The 21,608-nt window shown below is 61.5% G+C and overlaps 1 protein-coding gene across 5 annotated transcripts in view; it reads left to right on the plus strand.

Annotated features, from left to right (window-relative positions):
* NAV1 (neuron navigator 1) overlaps positions 1–21,608 on the plus strand; it is a 245,829-nt gene that overhangs the window by 130,922 nt on the left and 93,299 nt on the right. For all 5 annotated transcript variants that reach the window (XM_055319071.1, XM_055319072.1, XM_055319073.1 and 2 more), the window contains 2 exons: positions 12,556–12,658; positions 17,039–17,404. In XM_055319071.1, coding sequence (XP_055175046.1) covers positions 12,556–12,658; positions 17,039–17,404 — 469 coding nt within the window. The remainder of the gene's footprint in view (positions 1–12,555; positions 12,659–17,038; positions 17,405–21,608) is intronic.

Consider the following 21,608-nt stretch of genomic DNA (forward strand, 5'->3'; position numbering starts at 1 on the left):
CGTGAGGCCGCTCGGGGCTTCTCACATGCTCAGGAGGCTCAGTGGGGAAGGGGGGCTGCTGGGCACAGCGTCTAGCATCATCGGAGGAAGTACTGAGGGGACACTGTTCCCTCCCTTCCCCTCCTGCCTCTGTTTAATGACTCTTCAGCAGACCTTATTGAGTTCCGCGGCAGGATTGCTCCGCCTTCTTAATGGGAAGTCCTTAAATCTAACCTCATTCCTCCCTGCTCCAGGGTGTGCCCAAGCCCTGGGGGGGGGGGGGGGGCGTGGCCCTGTGTGTGGGCCTGGTCCTTCGGGTGGGTAGTGGAACCATCCTGAAGGTGGAGAGCCGTGTTCGTGGCAGATGGGCTGAGCCCGAGGGTCCCCAGGGGTGGGCAGCAGAGGCACCGAGAGGATCGGTGACATAGGAGGCTTTTCCAGAAATGTGAATCCTCCAGGGAGGCAGCTAGGCGGGGCCGACGATGGCGACAGCTCTTTGATGTGGGAGCAGATGTTCTGCAGGCGGAGCTGGGGCTGAGGAAGGGGACCTCCCTCTTCTGGGGCGGCCCTGCAGGCCCTGCATCACCTACAGGCTGTCCCCAACCGCGTGGGAGCCAAGGAATCTCCTTGAAGCCCGACCCCCACCTCCTCCAGCCCCAGCCCGGCTCTGAAATCTGAAACGGGCAAGCTGTGCCACCTTGACCAAGTCATGGCCACTCCACACTCCACTGGGCCTCAGTTTCTTCTTCTGGTTCAACAGCCTCTGAGGCTCCCGCCAGCTCTGACGTGTGAGGGCATGGACACCTACCCTTGCAGCGGGGGCCGTCCACACGGCACCTGTCCACGCTGGCCACACCTTGCACGGGCACACCAGTTACCCTGCGCTTCTGTGTCTCCCACCACGTGCCACCCCCACCCAAGCCCACACCCCTCTCCCATCGTGTTGTTTAAACCCGCGAGGGCAGCGTGCCCTGTGCTTGGGGTGTTGTGCGCAGACACCGGGTGAGTTTGCCGAGTGTCTGCCTTCCCACCGCCACGACCTCGTGGGGGAGAGAGACAGGAGGTCTGACCAGGAGCTCTGGGCGGCGTGCGCCATTAGTTCACCCTACAGGTACGAGTACTGAGGCCCAGGGATTCAGTACCTTGCCCAAGGTCACAGGCTGCCGCCTGTAAAGCTGGGTCTGTGCCCGACCTAGGGGCTTGCTCTGTGGCCCGCGGTCAGGCTCACTCCTTCCCTTCCTTTGGTTTCAGATCGCTGGCCGTCTCTTCCAGGAGGCCCTCTCTGATTCCCTCCCCCCACCCCCGCTTCACCATTTTCTAATCGGTCCCCAGCAACCAGCAGGGCCCCTGGGCACCGATGACAATGCCCGACCACGGCTTGCGCACGCCGGCCTCTTAGCCGTGGGCTCCCGGCGGGCAGGCCCTGCGTGGATGGCTGAGGCGGAAGGCAGCGGCTTCTCGGGGCCGGAGGTGCGGCCTAGCAGCGGCAGCCTGGCGATGGGACTCGTCCCCTCCCGGAAGTGCAGCCGCCTCCAGGGGACTCAGGCCGTGGGGCTCGCTACAGCGGACGGGACCGCGGGGTCTGGGCCGGAGGGTCGGGAGGTGCCAAAGCCTGGGTTCTGGTGCAGGCGGAGGCACGACCCGGGCAGGTCTCCCATCCAAAGAGCAATATCTTCAGAGTCCCTGCCCCTTGTTGCTTGGCCGTTGGTAGGTCCCGGGGAAGGAGGTGACGTCATGGAGCTAAAGCACGCCCTCCGCTCTGCTGCTGATCCTCTGCCGCAAACCCGATCCTGCGCTCGATCCTGCGCTCAGGTGGGTCTCTGCGTGACCCCCTCTGCTCTGCGGTGACAGGGCCCCGCGAACCTCAGGATGGACCCCACCGGTGAAGTGGAGACGCTAGACTTGAACGTCCATCGAAGGCAAACCCCTCCTAGAAACAGCCGGTGACCTCAGTCCCGACCGAGCCCGCCGGGCTCTGGCGGTGCCGTCCCGTAGGTCGCTCTGAGGGGATGGGCACGGTCTCTGTCTACGGCTTACGAGCCCGCGTGTGGTGATGTGGCCGTTGAGCACTTGAAGTGTGGCTGGGGCAAGTGACGGACTGAATTTTAAGTTTTATTTTATTGTAATTAATTTAAACATAGAAGATGCTCAGCGTCATTAGTCGTTAGGGAAATGCCGATTGAATCACAACGGTAGATGCGCTACACACCCGCTTGGATGGCCGTTAAAAAAAAGAAACGCGACAAAACAGACACTAACACATGCTGGAGACCATGTGGAGGGGTCAGAGCCTCACACACTCTTGGTGGGAAGGTGCAATGGAGCAGCCACTTGGGGATCTTTGGCTTTTGGGGTTTTGGTTTTGTTTCAGGATTTAATTTTTTTTTTAAGATTTTATTTATTCGGGATCCCCAGGTGGCGCAGCGGTTTGGCGCCTGCCTTTGGCCCAGGGCGCGATCCTGGAGACCCGGGATCAAATCCCACGTCGGGCTCCCGGTGCATGGAGCCCGCTTCTCCCTCTGCCTGTGTCTCTGCCTCTCTCTCGCTCTCTCTCTCTATCATAAATAAATAAAAAAAAATTTAAAAAAAGTCTTTTAAAAAAAAGATTTTATTTATTCACGAGAGACACGGAGAGAGGCAGAGACACAGGCAGAGGGAGAAGCAGGCTCCACGCAGGGAGCCCAACACGGGACTCAATCCCGGGACCCCAGGGTCACGCCCTGAACCAAAGGCAGATGCTCTACGGCTGAGCCACCCAGGCGTCCCTCAGGATTTAATTTTTAAGTAATCTCTTTATTTTATTTTATTTTATTTTATTTTATTTTATTTTATTTTATTTATTTATTTTATTTTATTTTATTTTATTTTATTATTTTTTTTAAGTAATCTCTACACCCAGTGTGAGGCTCAAACTCACAACCCCAAGATGAAGCGTGGCACACTCCACAGACCCTCAAGGCAGCCACTTTGGAAAACTGTGGCAGCTCCTCCAAACGTTAAAACACCGAGTTGCCCTACGTGCCCCAATGTCGCACTCCTGGGCATATGACCCAGAGAAATGAAGACGTGTGTCCATATAAAGGCTCGTATGTGGATGTTCATAGTAGCTTTGTTCATAAAATAGGCAAAAAGTGGAAATGGCCCAAATGCCCATCAGATGACGGATGGATAGATCAAGTACGTTATGTCCAAGCAGTAGAAAACTATTCAGCCACGGAAAGGAATGACGTAGCGGTATTTGCTAGAGCGTGAATGGACATCGAAATGGTGGCTCAGCGGTTGAGCACCTGCCTTTGGCCCAAGGTGTGATCCTGGAGACCCGGGATCAAGTCCCACGTCGGACTCCCTGCATGGAGCCTGCTTCTCCCTCTGCCTGTGTCTCTGCCTCTCTCTGTGCCTCTCATGAATAAATAAAATCTTTAAAAAAAAAAAAGAAAGAAAGAAAGCGTCGCACCAGGAAGCCAGTCACAGAAGGCCAAGAGTCACGATTGTGCATCCAGGAGATGTCTAGAATGGACAAATCTGTAGAGACGGAAAATAGAGGTTGGTGGTTGCCAGGGGCTGGGCAAGGGGACAGTGGTGAGGGGCTGCTGAGGGCACGGAGCTTCTTTTGGGGGTAATCCAAGTATTCTGGAGTTAGACGGTGGTGATGGGTGCGCGGCTTTGCAAATGGGCTAAGGGCCACCGCGTTGTACTCTAGAAGGGCGAGCGTCCGTCCTGGGGGCTGTATCTCCATGTGTCTGTGCGGTTAGGGAGCCCTCTGTGGCCGGCGGCCGCCGCGCTGGACGGCGTAGCTCTAGCGTCGGGCGGTCTGTGCCCAGCTCTGGTTCGCCACTCGCTGCCGCGTCGCCTTAGGAAGCTTCACTTCATTAACCTCTCTGGGCTCCAGTTTTCTCAACAGTAAAACTGGGATAATAACTGGGCTGCTTCGCGGGGGCCTTGTGAAGATTAAATGGGCTGATACGCCTAAAGCTTCTAGAGCAGGGCCTGGCACGCGGGCGGTTGAAGAGGGCGCCGGTACTGGTGTCACCGGCCCACGGTCGGGAACCGCTGGACATCTTTCAACGACTGTGCGCAGCCGGCCCCCGGCCGGGTCCCGTGTGTCCTGTCCCCTCCCCGCGTGGCCTGCGGACGACCTCTCTGCTGTGTGAGCTGCGGCTGTAACGTGCTCCCGGCTCCCCGCAGCAGGTGCCACACGGGGGCCCCGGGCCGTGGCGCTAATGGGCGACATGGCCAGGGACCTTGAGGTGCGCTGGGCAGCGGGAACGTGGCTCCTCGCTCTGGTCCTGCGGCCTAACATTCAGAGGCACGTGGAGGGGGGGACGGGGAGAGGACGGGGGAACCGAGCAACGGCCCTCCCCCAGGGCCCACGGCCCTCCGTGTCCACTGCCCCGGCAGCCCTTACCTAAAGCAGAGGGGGCATGGGCCATGGAAGTGGCTGTGGGGCGTCGCTTCCCCTGGAGCTCTGATGCTCATCCCGGGGTCGCCTCTGAGCGAGGCCCAGCTGGCCTGGCCTGGGCAGCCTCCCTCCCTCCTGCTGCGCGCAGAGAGGCTGCCGCCCGCCCTCCCATGGAGTGAAGTGAGCCCCCCGGGGACCCCCACCCGCTCCCCACAGGCCACATGGTCCGCTGGGCAGCGGAGCAGACAGTCCGGCTGGAGTCCCTCCGAGACGTTGGCCCTGGACCTGAGCTCGCCAGGTGGAGCCCACGGGTCCCTGGAGCCCCCACCCCCAGGCCCAGGGCTGAATGGCTCACCCCAGAAGCCAGGTGCTGCTCCCTGTCCCCACGGGCAGGACACGTTCCCCCCCGTGTGTGCTGCAAAGTCGTGGCCCTTCTGCAAGGGTGATCGCACAGGCCACACTGGGCCCGGGGTCGGGGGAGGACGTGGCCGCAGGGGACAGGAGGCAGGAGGCAGGCCTGGTCGTGCAGGGGAAAGGCCCTCCTGGCGGTGGCCTGCGAGCTCCGCAGCCTCCGCAGCCCCGGCCGCCCCAGGCCACCGAGGACCGGCGGCGCCCCCTTGTGGCCCTCCCAGCGGCAGCGACCGCGCCCGGCCGAGGCTCTGCTGTGCTCCCTGGAGGGACCCGGAGCGACCCGGAGGGACCCCGAGGGCTCTGCTGTGCTCCCTGGAGGGACCCGGAGCGACCCGGAGGGACCCCGAGGGCTCTGCTGTGCTCCCCTCTCCCGGGAAGCCTGGAGGTGCAGGAGCCGGCGTTCCCCAAGACGGGGGATGGCGTCCAGGGAGTGCACTCGGTCTGAGGCCCAGGACACAGCCGGGGGCCTGGCGTCGGGACCCCCCGTGTGGTGACGGGCGTGATGTTCCGGTGACGTCGGAATTCCTCAGAACACCACCTCCGGGGCGGAGTGTCCGACTGGACTTCAGCTCAGGTCGTGATCTGGGGTCGCGGAGCCCTCTGCCCCTCCCCCACTTGCTCTCTCTTTACAAAGAAGGTCGTATTAAAAAAGTAATAGTAAAATAGAAGAAGGTTGTATTTACTTAGAAAACACCTGTGCAAGTGGGGGAGGGGCAGAGGGCGAGGAAGAGCGGAGCCCACGTGGGGTTCGCTCTCACGACCCTGAGGTCACGAGCCGAGCCGAAATCAAGAGTCTGGTGCTTGACCGGCTGAGCCACCCAGGGGCCCAAGTCCCTTATTTAAGAGATAGGGAAACTGAGGCCCAGACAGGGGAAGTCATTTATCCGAGTGTGGAAGAGCGAAGCCGAAGTGGCCCTGCCGTCCCGCCCGTCCCCCGGCCCCCCGCCTCGCCCTCCCCGCGGCCCAGCGCCCCGTAGAGACCCGGGAAGGTCCCCGCTCCAAGCCCTCTGCCTCGAGCAGGATGAGAGGTGCCGGTGGCCGCAGGCCAGGGGCCACTGCGCTTGCCCTCCCCGCCAGGCTCTGCTCCACGCCCGTTGGCCGTGCCTTGCCTCATGTCCGCGCGGCCGGTACGTTCTGGTCCTGGCTCTCTCGAGGTGTGTGGCCAGCGCGGTGCCCCGTTGAGGGGGTCCCCGGTGCTTGGCGGCAACGTGGTTCACACGCTCGTTGGGGCATTGAGGACCCTCCGGGACAAGGATACAGCTCCCGGGAGCCCCTCGGGGCGCGGGAACCCGCAGGAACTCAATGCGTGAGATTTGTCGCGCTGCGCGGTTCTGCGACAACCGCCTCTGGCGATATTGTGACTTACATGGGGGGATGAGTGAAATGAGGGGTTGGGAATAGAATGAAACGTCGCCCGCCCGCCCGCCCGCGTGCTCCTTGGCAGGGGTGCCTGTTGCACGGAGGCCCACCCCTGTCCCCTCTGGGGCCTCGGGGGGCCTCGGGGGGCCTCGGGGGGCGAGGCCGGGGCGGAGGGCCGAGGCGGGGTTGTCGGGAGAAGTCTCCTGCTCCGCCTGAGCTCGGCCCGCGTGCGCTGGCTCAGCTGCCCAGTGCCCATCCCGCCGCAGCCACGCCGCAGGCCTCAAGGTAGGGGCCCAGCCGCCGACTGCCGGCTGCGAGGACCTGCAGAACCCGCGGAGCGCCACCCCTGCGCAGGGCCCGGAGACCCGGGGCGCTGAGGACGGCCCGGAGGGGTCCCGATCCCAGGCCACCGCCTCGCCTGGCTGGACTTCGGAGGCGTGTGTGCTGGAGGACAGGAGCCACACGAACGTTGGAAACGCAGCACGTCAGCCACGGGTGCCGGTTGTGTTGTCCCGAGCATCCTTTGTGGCCGGTGTCCCAGACGTCCCGGGGAGGCGGCCCACCGGTGAGGACCGGCGTGTCCTTGTCTGCGGCAGCTTTTGTTCCGATGGCGTTTGGCCCGGGTGTGCTAGGAGCCCAGACTGACGGATTTCAGAGTCTAGAGAGGACTTGGGCCCCACTCTTGGGGTCTACTAGGGTCCGGAGAGAGACCGAGAGGGAGAGAGAGAAGCCTGATGGATTCCTCCTTCCGCAGGTCGCCGAGTCTAGCCCGGTATCTAAGTGGGCCCATTCCCAGACCATCCCAGACGGTGATTGACGTTGTTTGTTCATTTTAAAGATTTATTTATTGACCTTGAGAGCCAGCGTGCAAAGCAGGGGGAGGCACAGAGGGAGCGGAGGAGGCCGTCTCAAGCAGACTCTTATTTGCGGGGCCTGGAGCCCCCACAGGGCTTGGTCTCATGCCCCTGAAGTCGTGACCTGAGCCGAAAGCAAGCGGCACATTCTCGAGGACGGAGCCGCGGGCCTTTCCCCTCTGTGGGCCCCCGGGCAGGCTTGTGTCTCCCCCCATTAGAAGGAGAGGGCGGGTGTTCCTCCGAGCTCGGAAATGCCGTCACCTGAAAACCTTCTTCCCCTTGAGTCCCTCCCGTTTCTCCTGCTGCCTCTCACTGAGCCCGGACACGAACGCGGGCCTCCGCGGGCCTCCGCGGCCTCTGCCCTGGGTTTCTGAAACACTGAGGGGGAGTAATTAAGATTGCAGCGGTGAGTTATCGCGGTTTACTTAATTGTCAGCTAATAATTAAAATCGTACAGAACTTAGGTAACCTTGACTGCTGGGCCATGGATCCCCTGGGGTCCCTCGTCCTCCCTACACCTCGTGGGGTCCTTACGCCGCGTTGGAGGCCCATCCGTGACTACATCAGGTTGCAGGCTGATGGCTGGGGAAGGCCCCGGGGGCCCAGCCTCTCCCACAGCTGAGCTGGGTTCCAGGGGGAAGCAGGATTGAAGACGGAGCATCGCGACGGTGCAGGGCTGTCCGCAGGCCCGGAGACTCGGGGATGAGGTCTCGTTCCACGTCCTGCACGCCCTCCCTCCAAGGACGAGGGCTCCCCCAGCCAGAGCGGGGGCCCAGACGAGGATGGAGGTCCGCCAGGCTACACCCCGGGGGCCGGCACCATCCACCTGTGTGCCCTTTGCTCACCCGCCGCCTCGCACCTTCCGCCGAGTGAGAGCGACCGTTTATAGAGCACCTACTACGCCCAAGCACCGTGCAGAGCACTTTACGTGAACCACACCGTCACCCCGGGGCGGGGGCGCCGTTACCCTCCCCGTTTTACAGGCGGGGAGACTGCAGCCAGCCGCGGTGCCTTGTTCTGGAGCAGACGCACCGGAAGAAGGGCAGCGTGGACCTGAACTCAGGTCTTTCCGACACGAAGAGCTGTGTCCTTGCTACTACACCAGCCTGTCCACGCTTGCCCTCGTGTCTCCCTTCGGTTGGTTCATAGTCCCGCCTTCCTGGAACGGCTCGTTTTCCCGATCTTGCACAGTGCCTCCTCCCCGCCTGCCAGCCCTTTTCCAGATTGAATGGCCCGTGTGCAGCTGCCTTCGTCTCTTCCCGTCCTCCCCCACAGTGGGGCACGGGCCCCCACAAACCCCTCGGAGCGTGTCCGTCGGCAGGACTGCAGATCTGCACACGTGCGATCCTAACGGGATGGTTCCCGCCAGCCGCAGGCAGGGGTGCGTGTGCGTCCGGAGGCATGCGGATTCCGAGGTGCCGTCCGGGAGCGCTGAGAACAGGAGCCTCGGGGTCACACGGGCAGGGAAGGTGCTCAGGGTCAGGCCTGCCCTGCGCACACATTCCGCGTGTGTGCCCGCACGTGAGCGCCTGTGTGTCGGGTTTATTTGATTCCAGTCCTGCCCGAAGACACGTGGCCCACAGCATGCCCTCCGCGGTCTCGTATATGGGGCGCAGGGTGCAGGAACCCCAACCTGGCTTGCAGGGCCCAGTGCCCGCCGGGAGGCTGCTGATGCTCTGAGCCCCGGGAGCACACGCCCTCCCTGGTTGCCCCGTTTGCAGGGCGCGACGCGGAGGAGCGGCCCAGGACAACCTCATGAGCCCCCCTCAGACCTCGACCCCGGGCCGCAGGAGCCCCCGGCCTTTGTCCAGCCTGCTTCTCCCTCACACCACACTCACACCCACACACCGTTCTCGCAGCTGGACACTGTTGTGCAGGGACTAAGAGCAAGGCACGCGGACGGAGGGGCGTCCTGCTCGGGGGCGGGTCCCTGGCTGAGTCGGCCCCGGGGAAGACCTGTTTGTCACCCGCACGGAAATGCCACGAGGGCATGAGGCTGGGAGCGCCCTGAGCGTGTCCCACGCGGTGGGACGCCGTGCCTGTGCTCTCTTATGTCCCCTAGGCCTACCCCGCGCCCAGACCCCACTTCGACGGAGGCACGTGGAAGTGACCCCCGAGGCACCACGACTCTTCCCGTAAGACTAGCCGCCAAGCTCTGGGGTTCTCGGCACAAAGCGGCGTGTGCCTCGCGTGCCTTCACCCCGTCCCGATCCCCGCGGGAGACTGAGGAAGGGGCGAAGCTGGGTCCGGGTTGGGGGTCCGTCGAGGTGGATGGAGGGAGCGTCAGGCGTGGGGAAGGGGGAGGGCCGGGCGGATTCTTCTGCAAGTGCGACTCTATCCGTCTCTCCGAGTTAAGCCCGCGAAGGTGTGCGGCGGGGTCACGGGTGCGAGTGTCGGGCTGCCCCGGGCTGGCCTTGTCTCCGCAGCCTCTTCAGCTCCGGGGCCCCCTTGGCCACCCTTGGCCACTGCCAACGGGGCGCCCGCCGCCGGGGTGCTGGGCCAGGCTTCTCCGGGGCCTCGGGGAGGCGGGCTGCGTGCGCAGGGTGACCACGAGGGGGCAGTGCTGGGGCACACGGGAGCAGAGGGCAGGCCAGGCTCCTGCCCTGGGGGAGGCCCCCCACCCCGTGCTACCCCAGTACCGCCTCCCCGTGGCCCCCAGCCCCCCCACCCTCGGACTCAGCCTCCCTTCTCTCCTGTGACCACGTTGCGCTGGGCGGCCGCCAAGGACTCCGGCGGCTCTAAGTTTGGGCAAGTCTGTGAGGCTTTGGGGGTATCCCCGCCCCACTCTGCTGCCCTGGGAAGGAGGCAGGGGCTTAGGGCAGTCTTGGAGAGGTCCCGGGGGGGGGGTACGGCTCTGTGATCAGTGCAATGAGGGTAGGAATTGTCGCTTTTTCTGTCATCCTAGAGCATTAAGAGCCAAATGCCCACACCGTGCCCCATGCCCCGGGGCATTAGGAGCTACAGAGCGGCCCTCCTGGGGCTGGCTGCCATGTGGATTAAATAATTTCCCCTTTTATTTTATTTTTAAAAATTTTATTTATTCATTCATGAGAGACACAGAGAGAGAGGCAGAGACCCAGGCAGAGGGAGAAGCAGGCTCCATGCAGGGAGCCCGATGTGGGACTCGATCCCAGGACCCCAGGGTCACGCCCTGAGCCAGAGGCAGACGCTCCACTGTGGAGACACCCAGGTGTCCCTAATTTTCCTTAAAAAAAAAAAACTAGACATCTTCCTACAGGGACATATATCCATCCATTCTTTTTTATTTTTATATATTTTTTTATTTTAGAGAGACAGTCTGTGTGCAAGCAGGGGGAGAGGCAGAGGAGAGGGAGGGAGGGAGAACCCCAAGCGGACTCCATGCCCAGCGCGGAGCCTGACGTGGGGGCCTAACCCCAAGACCGTGAAGTCAGATGCTCACGCAGCTAAGCCAACCCGGGTGCCCCATCCGATCTTTTTATTTTTTTTTTTTTAAGATTTTCTTTCTTTATTCATGAGCGACACAGAGAGAGAGAGAGAGAGAGAGGCAGAGACACAGGCAGAGGGAGAAGCAGGCTCCATGCAGGGAGCCCGACGTGGGACTCAATCCAGGGTCTCCAGGATCACGCCCTGGGCTGCAGGCAGCGCTGAACCGCTGCGCCACCGGGGCTGCCCCCATCCGATCTTTTTGTAATGCATGTCTTGACCAGTTTTTTTTTTTGTGGTAGCTTCACGTATTCTTGCAACGTCCGTTGAGCACCTGCTGTGTGCCGACCCTGCACTTCATAGGAGCGGAGCAGAGGTGCCCTGTGATGCATCACAAGAAACAGGAGTTCCTTGCTGGGCTCAAGTGTGCCATGGGGCTCCGTGCCAGGTGTGCGGCCTTGGGCAACGTGGTTCATCTCTTGGACTCTTAGTTCTCCCGTCTGTAAAATGGAGCCAGGAGCACGAATCTCCCGTAAGCGCTGTCAGGATCCGACTAGCTGATACATGCACGGGGTTGGCACACGCACAAGCGTCTGAGTAACTCTTGGTCACCTTCCTCTGTGGGACTGCACACGCCCTAGGGGCATGCATGCCTTTCCTTTCTCTCTGCCAAACCCGTAGAAAGACTCGGCCTGGCCCAGAAACCCACATCGTGGCACCGTGTTTTTAGCCCCCGACACGGGCGTTTGGGAACCAAGCTTTCAAACTCCATGTGTACGCTTTCTGCGTCCCATCAGTTAAAAGCAGCGCACAAGGTGACGTCTGCCAGGATGCATCGGCATCGGCAGCCGCAGCAGCCACGCCAGGCTGGGGACAGCGCAGGCCCACACACGGAGGCCTACCGTTTGTCCCTTCTTGCCAACCAGCACGGAGGACGGACACAAGCTGTGGACCCTGAGCGACCCTACCAGCAGCAGCACCTCCCACAGGGCCCCTCGGGGAGAGAAGGGACGAGAGGGGAGGTGCCTGGGTCTGGGTCTGGGCGTGGAGCTGGCTCCCGGCCCCGGTGCCCTGGCTTCCTGCTCGCCCTCCCCAGCACCCTGTCGGCCCCGGGCCTGAGAGTGTCCTGGGGGAAGAAGTGCCCCTGAAGGGATTCGGAGATGTTCCCTTGGCAGCTAGAAGAACCTCACGCTGCCGTTGGGCATTGGGTGGGGGGCGGGCAGAGGGTGGCGCGGCCAGGGGAGCACCGCAGAGGACTTTGGGATACAGAAGGGTGAGGACTGTTGGGGCTTCTCCATCGCTTTGCCGTCATCCCCCCTGTAGGCCCCGACTGTCCGTGTGTCACCTCTCGGGGAGGCGTTGGGGGATTCGATTCCCTTCAGTGACTGTGGATCCCCAAGTCCGAGATAAACCACGGGGCAGGACGGTGCCCGCAGGGCCTCCTGGGTACTTGGCACGACGTCTGTGTCTCGTAAGGTTTCGTGGACGGACCCAGAGAGGGATGGAGAGGGTCTCGGAGTCCTTCGTGCTCCCTACCCCTTACTTAGGCTTTTGGGCGTTATTGTCACCCTGGGAAGGAGACGGGATGAGGTCCCTGGGCGGCTCTGCTGGCGTAGACTCTTGTCCGCTGTCCGTGGTGATGGTCGGCCGAGACCCGAGGCTGGAGCGGGCCACCCTGACCGGTCAGGCCTCCGAGGGTGGCGGCCGCACTCGGGAACTCAGGCCGCCCCCGGGAAGGCTCCTCCCGCCGTCCACCTGCCCGCCGCGCCCCGGGAGCCAGGCTCTGCGTCCCCGGGCCCTCGTGGCGGCTGCGCGCGGCCGGGCCAGTGCCCGTGGGTAGCGCGTCTCCGGGGGAGTAGTTAGGCCGTGGAAAGTGGCAGACGCCGCGCATCCCGGGACCCGGGCTCGGGTGGACGCTCGGGTGACCTCGCCTGGGGCCTGTGCTGGGAGAAGCAAGGCCTCTCAAAAATGAAGCCAGAACAGGACGTGCCGGGGTGGGGGTCCGGGAGGCGCGCGCCACACAGACCCCCTCCCGGGGCGAGAGGCGCACGTGGCCGGGGCGGGCTCCGGGGACACGGCCCGCGCCTGCGCCCTGACGCCTCGGCTCTCCCGAAGCTTCGCTCACCGGCTGCTGTCCTCTCCCTGCAGACCCGGAGTCCCAGAGAAAGCGGACCGTGCAGAATGTCCTGGATCTTCGGCAGAACCTGGAGGAGACCATGTCCAGCCTGCGGGGGTCCCAGGTGGCCCACAGGTGAGTCCGAGCTGCCCGCTCGCTCGCTCCCACTCTGGAGAGCCGGGCGTTGACCCCGCGGCACCCCCGCTCCGGGGAGAGGAGGGGGGGGCGCGTCGGCTTTGCCTGGGTCCGCTCGAGCTCGGGCGGGAGATTTCACGATCCACAGGAGTTTGAAGGGGGGGGACACCATGTGACTCGGGGTGTGACCTTCCGTGTCCACTTCCCCTGGTCTCCTCATGCGCTGCAGATGCTGCCCCTCTCCCGTGCTGAAGTGTCTGTGGTTAGAGGGTTCTAGAACCGTGCCCATCCCGACACCCAGCGTCCGTTCCCTCTGCCGTCACTCGCGTGTCCTCTTGCCTCTTGAGCCAGCGGCTGAGGGAGCCTGAGTGCCCGGTCCTGCGCCACCCAGATCGGTGCCGTGGCTGTGCCCCTCCAGCCCGCGGCCTGCGCTGTGAGCACCCAGCACCCCGCCCCCGGCCCCCACCCCTCCCCTTGGAGCCGCTCCGTGACTCAGAACCTCCCGGCTGGCTCCTCCGATGAGCTCATGCTCCGGGCTCCAGGGGGCCAGGGGGCAGAGGGGCGGGAGCACACAGCCCGGGTTGGGAAATCAGGGGGGGTGTGGAGCAGGAAGACTGAGAGGGATGGGGTGGCCCGTCCAGTTGGCCTGCAGCTTGGTTCCTCCCCATCTCCTGGGGTTGGAGCATGAGAGCAGAGCTGGGACACAAGGACCAGGGGACGGGGGTCCAGGCGCTGGCCAGGCTACATTTACATACCTCCAGTGACAGGCAGCTCACTAGCTGCCAGGCGGCTTGGTGCACTGTGGGATTGTAGGAAGTGGACCTCAAATCAGGCTTCAGCCACTTCACCCTTGGGCTCTAGTTCTTCTGCTTCCACGACTCCGCCCAGCCCAGTCCCATCCTCCGTGTTGGATGCTCGGCCCTCTGCCCCAGACAGCAGAAATATTTTAATTCTAAACGGTAAATCAGAGCCTCTGCTCTGTGGGGTGACCTGCGCTCAGGCCAGGGGGACCCAGCCTGCCGAAAGGGGTGTGTTCAAGGACGGCCGAGGAAGACAGTGCACGGCGGGGCTTCTGGAGGCCCCCTTACATCTGTCTCTAGCCTCCATCCCTCACAGCCCCAAGCAGGACCCAAGTGGGACAGGGGCCGGGCTCAGCTGGCCTCACCCGTTGGGGGGCCCAGGGCATATGCAATCTTGATCCTCCTTCCCCCAACCAGGGAAGTCGTCGGAGCCCGGCTCTGAGCCAAAGAAGGCAGGAAGCGCTTAGTTGCCGAGGGGGTCACACCCCAAGTGACTCACCCACAGGGGAAGGGTAGAGGCAGCGGCTTCGGTGTCCTGGTGCCACTGACTCGGAGCAGCCAGCCAGTTAATAAGCAGGACAGCCTGACCCCGTTTGCTTTCTGTTTGGGGTGGGGAAGAGGGGACGGAGGCCGAAAACCTTTTGCATAAAGCTGACTTGGTTTGAGGGGGTGAGGCTCAGGCCTCTGGTTTCTGTCTCCCTTTATGGAAAAGGAACCGAGAGCCTGAAGCTGGCTTTGCTGTTTACTGTGTGGACCCAGAGCCACTTCCTTTCTTAGCCTTTGGTTTATGTTATTCCTGTTCCACACTTTGATAGCCAAGACCACAATTCCCTGAGTTTTTCTGGCTCTTCAGTGCTTCCCATCCATCAGCCCTTCCCTCGGCCCTGGCTCTTTTCATATCCTCTGGGTTAGAGAAGCAACGACCAAGGCTGGGGAGGAGGTGGGGGGGTCCCTTGCCAGAGTCCCCCAGGCTGATGGGTCGGGGGGCGTCCGTGTCCGGCAAGCTTAGAACCCGTGCCAGGCACCGTGCTGGGCACCAGGCCCCAGAACAAACACAGGCTTTGTTCCTAATAAGCTTCGCATCCAGTGAGTGCTTGCAGCCAGGTTATTTTCACTCTGGAACTTACAGGCTAGCTCTAGATTCAATTCCTTTTTCAGAAATCTTTATTTCTGTCCTGTTTCCTCTAATTCTGCTGGCTCGTTTCCCCAGCAAGGAGAGCGGCTGGGTCAGGGGGCTGGGGCTGGAGAGGAAATGAAAGTCTCCCTCTGCTCCAGGCCCGCCGCTCTCCCCACCCCAGAGACAGAGACAGACACGGAGGGAGGGGAGGGGGGAGGGGGAGACACACACACACACACACACACACACACACACACACACACACGAGGCTGAAGGGCCACATTCAGAAACGGAAGGCAAGAACCGAAGTTTGGAGCTAGGATCCTCCCCCGCTTAGAGATGTCTGGAGCCGTGCTGGGGGGATAAAAAAGAGCAGCAAACCCGAGGAAGAGGCACCTTCGCGCCGAGCAGAGAGCTATCGGGGTAGGCCTGGAATAGAACTGAGGAATCTGGATCTCAACACGGCCCACACTGCGCACTAATTTTATTGCCGCGGTGTAGCCGGCGAGGGTCGCGGGCTGTCCCGGAGCTCTCCAGCGCCCCGTCGCCATGGCCATCGTCCCCCTCCTTCCCTTTGCCCCCCTCATCTCATCGGCACGGTCAGCTTGCCTTGACTGCACACTCACCGCGTGCCTCCCCGCGCTGGGTCTGACCACGAGACTTCCCTGCCCTTCCACTCGCACGCCCGTCGCGGGTTTGCCCACGCGGCCGAGTGCACGCCGGGCCCCGTGCAGGGCGCTGACACGCGGCGGTGAGCCGGGCAGACGGCGCACGGGCCCCGGTCTCCTTCAGGGAACGTCCCTTCGCGCTGAGGCCCGCGGGATTAGAAACCGAACTGGCGCGGTGGACGCGGGAGCGCACGCCCCGCACAGCGGGGGGGCCCAGAGCGGGGCCGTGGGTGTGCACCAGGTCAGGGAGGCCCGGGCTCAGGCGCCAGTCACAGATCGCCCTGCGCGGCCAGGGCTCCCCCGGCGTGTCCGCAGGACTTCCGTAGGCACCACCAGCCTGCTCACGGCCCGGGGTCTTTTGGCTCTTCCAGTTCCGTTGACAAAAAAAATCCACCCTTGGGGGCACCTGGAGGGGCTCAGTCGGTGAGGGGCTGCCTTTAGCTTGGGTCATGATCTTGGAGTCCTGGGATCGAGCCCCGTGTCAGGGGAGCCTGCTTCTCCCTCTCCCTCTGCCCCTCCCCTCTGCTTATGCTTTCTCTTTCTTTTTTTCTCTTGATTTCAAATAAATAAATAAAATCTTCAAAAAAAAAAAAAAGATTAACCCTGTTTCCTCAGGGTTTGGTAGAGACGATATAGGAGGATTTTCTTTTTTTCAAGGAATATTCCAAAAACAAGAATAGAAAAATCAGCGTCCTGCTCATACCTTAACTCCCGCAGTGACTAGGATATAGGTGCGTTCACCGAGTGAGGGTTCCTCGGCTTGTGTAACTTGTGTCCAGCCCCGATTGCCACGGCTGCCCAGCGTCTTGGCCTGCGCGTCCTATTTCAGTTGCTCAACCCTGCGTGGCTTCAGTTGGGCCAAGCCTCTGAGACCCTACCCGTGGTTGACCGGGGCTGGCAACACTGCTGGGCCGCGTGGGCTGGTCAGTGTCCATCTGAACCCCAATCCGGGCCGCCTCTCCAAGCAGATCCCAGCTATCCTTTCTCCCTGCAGCCGCCTGGGTCCCTGAGGGAGAAAGGCATCTCCTTCCCCAGCTTCCAGACTCCCTTTGTGTCAGGCCGTCCGGCACAGCCCTGGGCCCGAGGCCTGGGACCCTGTACATCCTGTCTTTGCCCTCTTGTCCATTTCCACGCATTCTCTCCTGTTTCCCGTGGCTGCTTTCTCCTGATGGCCTAGGCCCTTCACTGGGGGCCTCGTCTTAGTGGGAACCAGCCGCACATCTCGGGTTCCCGAGGCTTTGCCTGTACCTGCTGTAACCCACTCCAGACTTTGCCATCTCTGGCTTGGGAATCAGCTGGCTCTCAGCTCATTGATAGAAAAGAGGTAATAGACAGACCCCGAGCAAAGGAGTGACCAGTCTATCTCACTTCGCCCAAGAGATCTCACTGGACCCTTCCCATTTATCGAGCAGCTTCCGTAGACCGGGCACCGTGTTAGACATCGCCTGGGCGAGCCTTACCACTTTGTGGAGTTAGCTCGTAGGCTGTTATCCCCATTTGACAGATACGGGAGTGGAGGCTTAGCAGGGCTGATTACTTCGCCTCCAGCTCACTTACGGATGGATGGTAGAAAAGGATCGAAACCCGCTGTAAGACCTGTGCCCTTAGGCAGGATATGGCACGTGGAGTCCTTTTCCTCTGACAACCTCAGGTGACATGTAGCAGGGCGCCCCGCACCCAGAGGCCTCCTGGAGGCGGTGGAGCCGCCTGGGCAGGTGCGGAGGAGGCGGGAAGGCCCGGGAAGCGGGGAGACAGGGCCCCAGTGAAAACCAGTGCCCTTCTGCCCTCTGCCCAGCTCCCTGGAGATGACCTGCTACGACAGCGACGACGCCAACCCTCGCAGCGTGTCCAGCCTCTCCAGCCGCTCGTCCCCTCTGTCCTGGCGCTATGGCCAGTCCAGCCCGCGGCTGCAGGCCGGGGACGCGCCGTCGGTGGGCGGGGGCTGCCGCCCCGAGGGGCCGCCCGCCTGGTACATGCACGGGGAGCGGGCCCACTACTCGCACACCATGCCCATGCGCAGCCCCAGCAAGCTCAGCCACATCTCCCGCCTGGAGCTGGTCGAGTCCCTGGACTCGGACGAGGTGGACCTCAAGTCCGGCTACATGAGCGACAGCGACCTCATGGGCAAGACCATGACGGAGGACGACGACATCACTACCGGGTAAGGCCCTCGCACAGCGGGGCGAGGGGGCGAGGGGGCGGCGGGCGGGGGACGGGGGGCGGGGGACGGGGGACGGGGGACGGGGTCCCTCCCGGGGCGGCTGCAGCTGCGCTGGGACCAGACGCCGCCGGGCTGCGGGGCCTCGCGGGGTGGGCGGGGCCGCCGCGGGAGGAGCTGATTGATTGGTCGGCGGGGGGGGCCTCCCCGGGGAGCTGATTGGTCGGCGCGGGGACCTACCTCCCCGAGGAGCTGATTGGTCGGTGCAGGGCCCCTCCCTCCGAGGTGCTAATCGGTCAGCGCGGGGCCCTCCCTCTCATTGGCCCGTGTGGCTGTCGTTCCACGGCTCGCCCCGCCCCCGCCCCGAAGGCCGGGTCCCGCCACCCCCGGTGCGCCGCGGACCCCCTCCTCTGCCCCGTTTGCGAAAAAGAGGATGCTGGTGCAGCGTTGCTCTACCTGAGGCCCACAACGTAGAGAATGAAACCCCTGGAACAGAAAACTGGTCCTGGGGGCTCTGCTTCCTTCCCGGTCCCGGCCCCTGCGCCCTGTGCCTGCCCGGGCAGCCTGTCCCCGTCCCCATCCCCATCCCCGTCCCCATCCCCATCCCTGTCCCCGCTGCCTCGGCTTCTTCCTCTGCAGACCTGGTCCCTGCAGCGCGACTGCCTAGCCCCTGGCCTGGCCTGTGAGCGGGGTCCGCTCCTTCCCGGGCCTTCCCCCCTCGGGGACCCTCCTCTCCTCTCCTCCGCCCGGTTGGCAGGGCTGCGTGTGCAGCCGCGGGGACACCGGTGACCGGCTGCAAAGTGAGGGAGGACCTAGGAAGGAAGAGGCGTGCGGGGTGTGCAGGGCATGCGGGGCGTGCGAGGCTTGGGGGGTCCTGGCCCAGCTCTTCCAAGCTGGGGGACTGGAGAGCCTAGTGGTTCTGGAAGCTTCTTCAGGGCATCTTTCACCTCCCTGCCGCTTCTCCTCGCTTCCTTCTTGGGTTGCTGGGACTTTCCAAGGGACCACACAAGTAGCGGCAACACCCTTCCCCTCTAGCCCTCTGGGGGACCACCTCTTCCCAATAAAAACCCCCGCAAGCTTCAAGAGAGTGAAAAGTAGCCCCTCCTAGGAGAGGTCTGAGAGCTGAGCTCCGTGCCATCCACTGTTCCCCACCCCTGGGGACAAATGAGCAGGGCCTGGGCAGAGCCTGTCCGGCCCATGCCGCTGCTGCTCCGGAGCAAAACAACTGAGTCATGCATGGGGTTGTTTACCGCCTCTTAAATCCCAGAGGCCGCCCGAGCTCACGCTCAGACCCGGCAGCTTGCAGCTGGGATGGGGGAAGAGCCACCCGGCTCCCCCTGTGCTCACAGGCTCCGCTGGCCGGGAAGGGGAGCCATGGTGTCGGATGGGCTGCTCTGGGAAGCTGCCCCTGCGAGGGAGGCCCGATCCCTGCCCTCTGAGGGCTCCCAGCTGGGTAGGGCCAAGGGAGGCGCGCCTCTGTGAGGCACAGAGCTCTGAAAGGTCCCCGTGGGTTGGGATGGCTGGAGCCCCAGCCCCCAGGGAGCTCCAGATGGAGGGAGGTGAGAGCCACTGCCCACGGTGCCCGCAGCGGCCTTGGCAGGAAGTTTCCCGAACCCTGGGAGGCACAGGACTCCTGCCTCTGGAGAGATCACAGTCTGAGACAGGTGGCAGGACTTGGTGGCTGTGTGAGCGCAGGGAAGGTAGTTAACCTCCCCGGGTTTCAGTTGGCCTATGTGCTCAATGCCGGCAATAGAACCTATCTCAGGCTAATTCTAAGGATTAAATACATCAGTATCTATGAAGTGCTTGGAATAATTCCTGGTTCCTGGCAGATGCTCAATAAGTGTCAGCTATTTATTTTTATTTTAATTTTTTTTTGCTGTTGTGACTGTTATTATCGTTATTGTCAAAATGCCATTCTGAAGGAGGAGGACGACTCCCGCCCTCTGCGGCCCCCAGACCCGCCCCCGGGGAGCGTGCAGTCTCACCCCAGCGCCACTCAGAATCCGCAGCTGGGACCGATGGAGTGGCCGCTGGCCGGTCCTGTGAACGTAGATTTTGCGGGCACGGGAGTATGGAATGGTGGGCAGAAGGAGCCGGGAAAGATGCCCTTAATCCACCCTCTAGCACTCTTTCTTTATCCCCTTCCCTCTGGACAGTGTGTGTGATCCTGAGTCAGTTAAAAAAAAAAAAAAAAAAGCAAGACTTCACTGAGGCCAGCATGAGTGAGAACGTGCCCTTCCCGCACATCCCCCGACTGGCCGTGGGCCCAGGGAAGCCGGGAGCTCACGGCGGGCAGGTGCTGGCACGGCGGATCCGCGGGGTGGACCTTCCCGCCGACTGCAGCGTGGCTTCCAAGAAAACTGCACGTGTGTTGTTTTTATGGTCGCTCTGCCATTAGCAGGAACTCTTAACACGTGGCAGTTTCCAGGTTTCCCCTTGGTGGGCTGCCCTGCCAGGACTGGGAACACACCCACCCTTCAGTGTGCTAGGCAGTCAGAGCTGAGGGGAACCCACTAATAATCCCAGTAATTTTAAACAATCACTCCCCAATGATATGTTTTCATGGTTAAGTGTTGTGCTTTCCCATTAGAGACCGGGCACCTTAGATTCCAGCCAGTCTCGAAGAGAACATGCAGACCTGAGCGGCCCCTGCTCAGCCCCCATCCCCACTGTGGTTTTCGTCCAGGTTTTATAATTTAGAAAACGTCCAGTTTTCGAAGAAAATTGTTTTCCCTACTCATGAAAGGGGCAGGGCCATTCCCTGTAGGGGTGGCCTGCAGGGCTTCCCTCGTCACCGCACAGTGATGCCACCTTGACCCCTGTCAGCCACTGCCCATTGCCACTCACTTTCCTGCCTCCCAGGAGCTCCCAGCACCAGACCAGCAGAGGAACTGAAGCCTCTGCTTTCCCTTCTGGGTGACACGAGCAGCCACAAGCCATCTGAGTGAGCCAGGTGAGGTGACCAGGGACTCTGAGCGCTCTCAGGTATCTGCTGGGGGAGCAGCACCTTGGGGGGGCCCTCCCCCAGCTGGTGCTCAGTCCCACATCAGCGGAGCGCTCTCTGCTCCATCCGAACACCAGGCCTTTCCTGGGTTGCCAGTCTCTGGGGGCATAGGGAAGGCAAATTCTGCAAGCGGAAGCTCAGCGAACTAGAATGAGGAAGGTGAATTTGCTGCCAAGAGAATCCTATTTTTAAAAATCACAGTTCTTTTTTAAAAAATGGGGTAAAGTACGTGTTTTTTTTTTCTTATATGGCTAATATGCCAGCCATTTTCCAGAGTTCAGCGCGGAGGCAGGAAGTGCGTTCACATTGTTGTGTGACCGTGAGCGCCATCCATCTCCATGACTTTTTCCATCCTCCCAAACCGAAACTCTGTCCCCGTTAAACCCTAGGTCATCGCGTCCCCCTCGCCCCAGCCCCTGGCAGCCACCATTCTGCTGTCGGTCTCTGTGCCCCTGGCTGCTCTGCGTACCTCGTCTAGGGAGAATCGTACAGGATTTGTCCTTCGGTGACTGGTGTGTTTTACCCAGCATCATGTCCCCAGCGTTCATCTGTGTGTAGCATATACCAGAACTCCTTTCGTTTTTAAGGCTGGTAATATTTTAACGTATGGCTATAGCGCATTTTGTTCATCCGTTCGGCTGTCGATGGATTGTCTGTACTTTTTGGCTGTTGTAGATAATCCTGCCTTGAACATTGGGATGCAGGTATCTGTTCAAGCTCTTGTCTTCAATTCGTTGGGGTGTACGCTGAGAAGTAGAATTATCAGATCACATGCAGTTGTCTATGATCACCTGTAGTTAAACTCTGTTTTTAATCTTTTTGAGGAACCGCGCTACTGTCTTCCACAGCGGCCATGCCATCTTACCTTGCCACCGGCAGTGTGGGAGGGGTACAGGTTCCCCACCTCCTTGCAGCACTTCCACTTTTCTGTTTGCTTCGGTTTTTAGTAATAGCCACCCGACTGACTGCAAAGTGCTATCTCCTTGTGGTTTTGATTTGTGTTTCCCTGATGCGAAACAATGTTGACCGTCTCTTCACATGTTCATTGGCCGTTTGTAGGTCTTCTTTGGAAAAATGCCTGTTCGAGTCCTTTGCCTATTTTCTAATTGGGTTGTGTTGTTGTTGTTGAGTTGTAAGAGTTCTTTATATATTGCGCTTATTAATCCCTTATCAGACACGTGAATTGCAGGTATTTTCTCC

Source organism: Nyctereutes procyonoides, unplaced genomic scaffold (assembly GCF_905146905.1).
Source record: "Nyctereutes procyonoides isolate TBG_1078 unplaced genomic scaffold, NYPRO_anot_genome, whole genome shotgun sequence".
Lineage (NCBI taxonomy): Eukaryota > Metazoa > Chordata > Mammalia > Carnivora > Canidae > Nyctereutes > Nyctereutes procyonoides.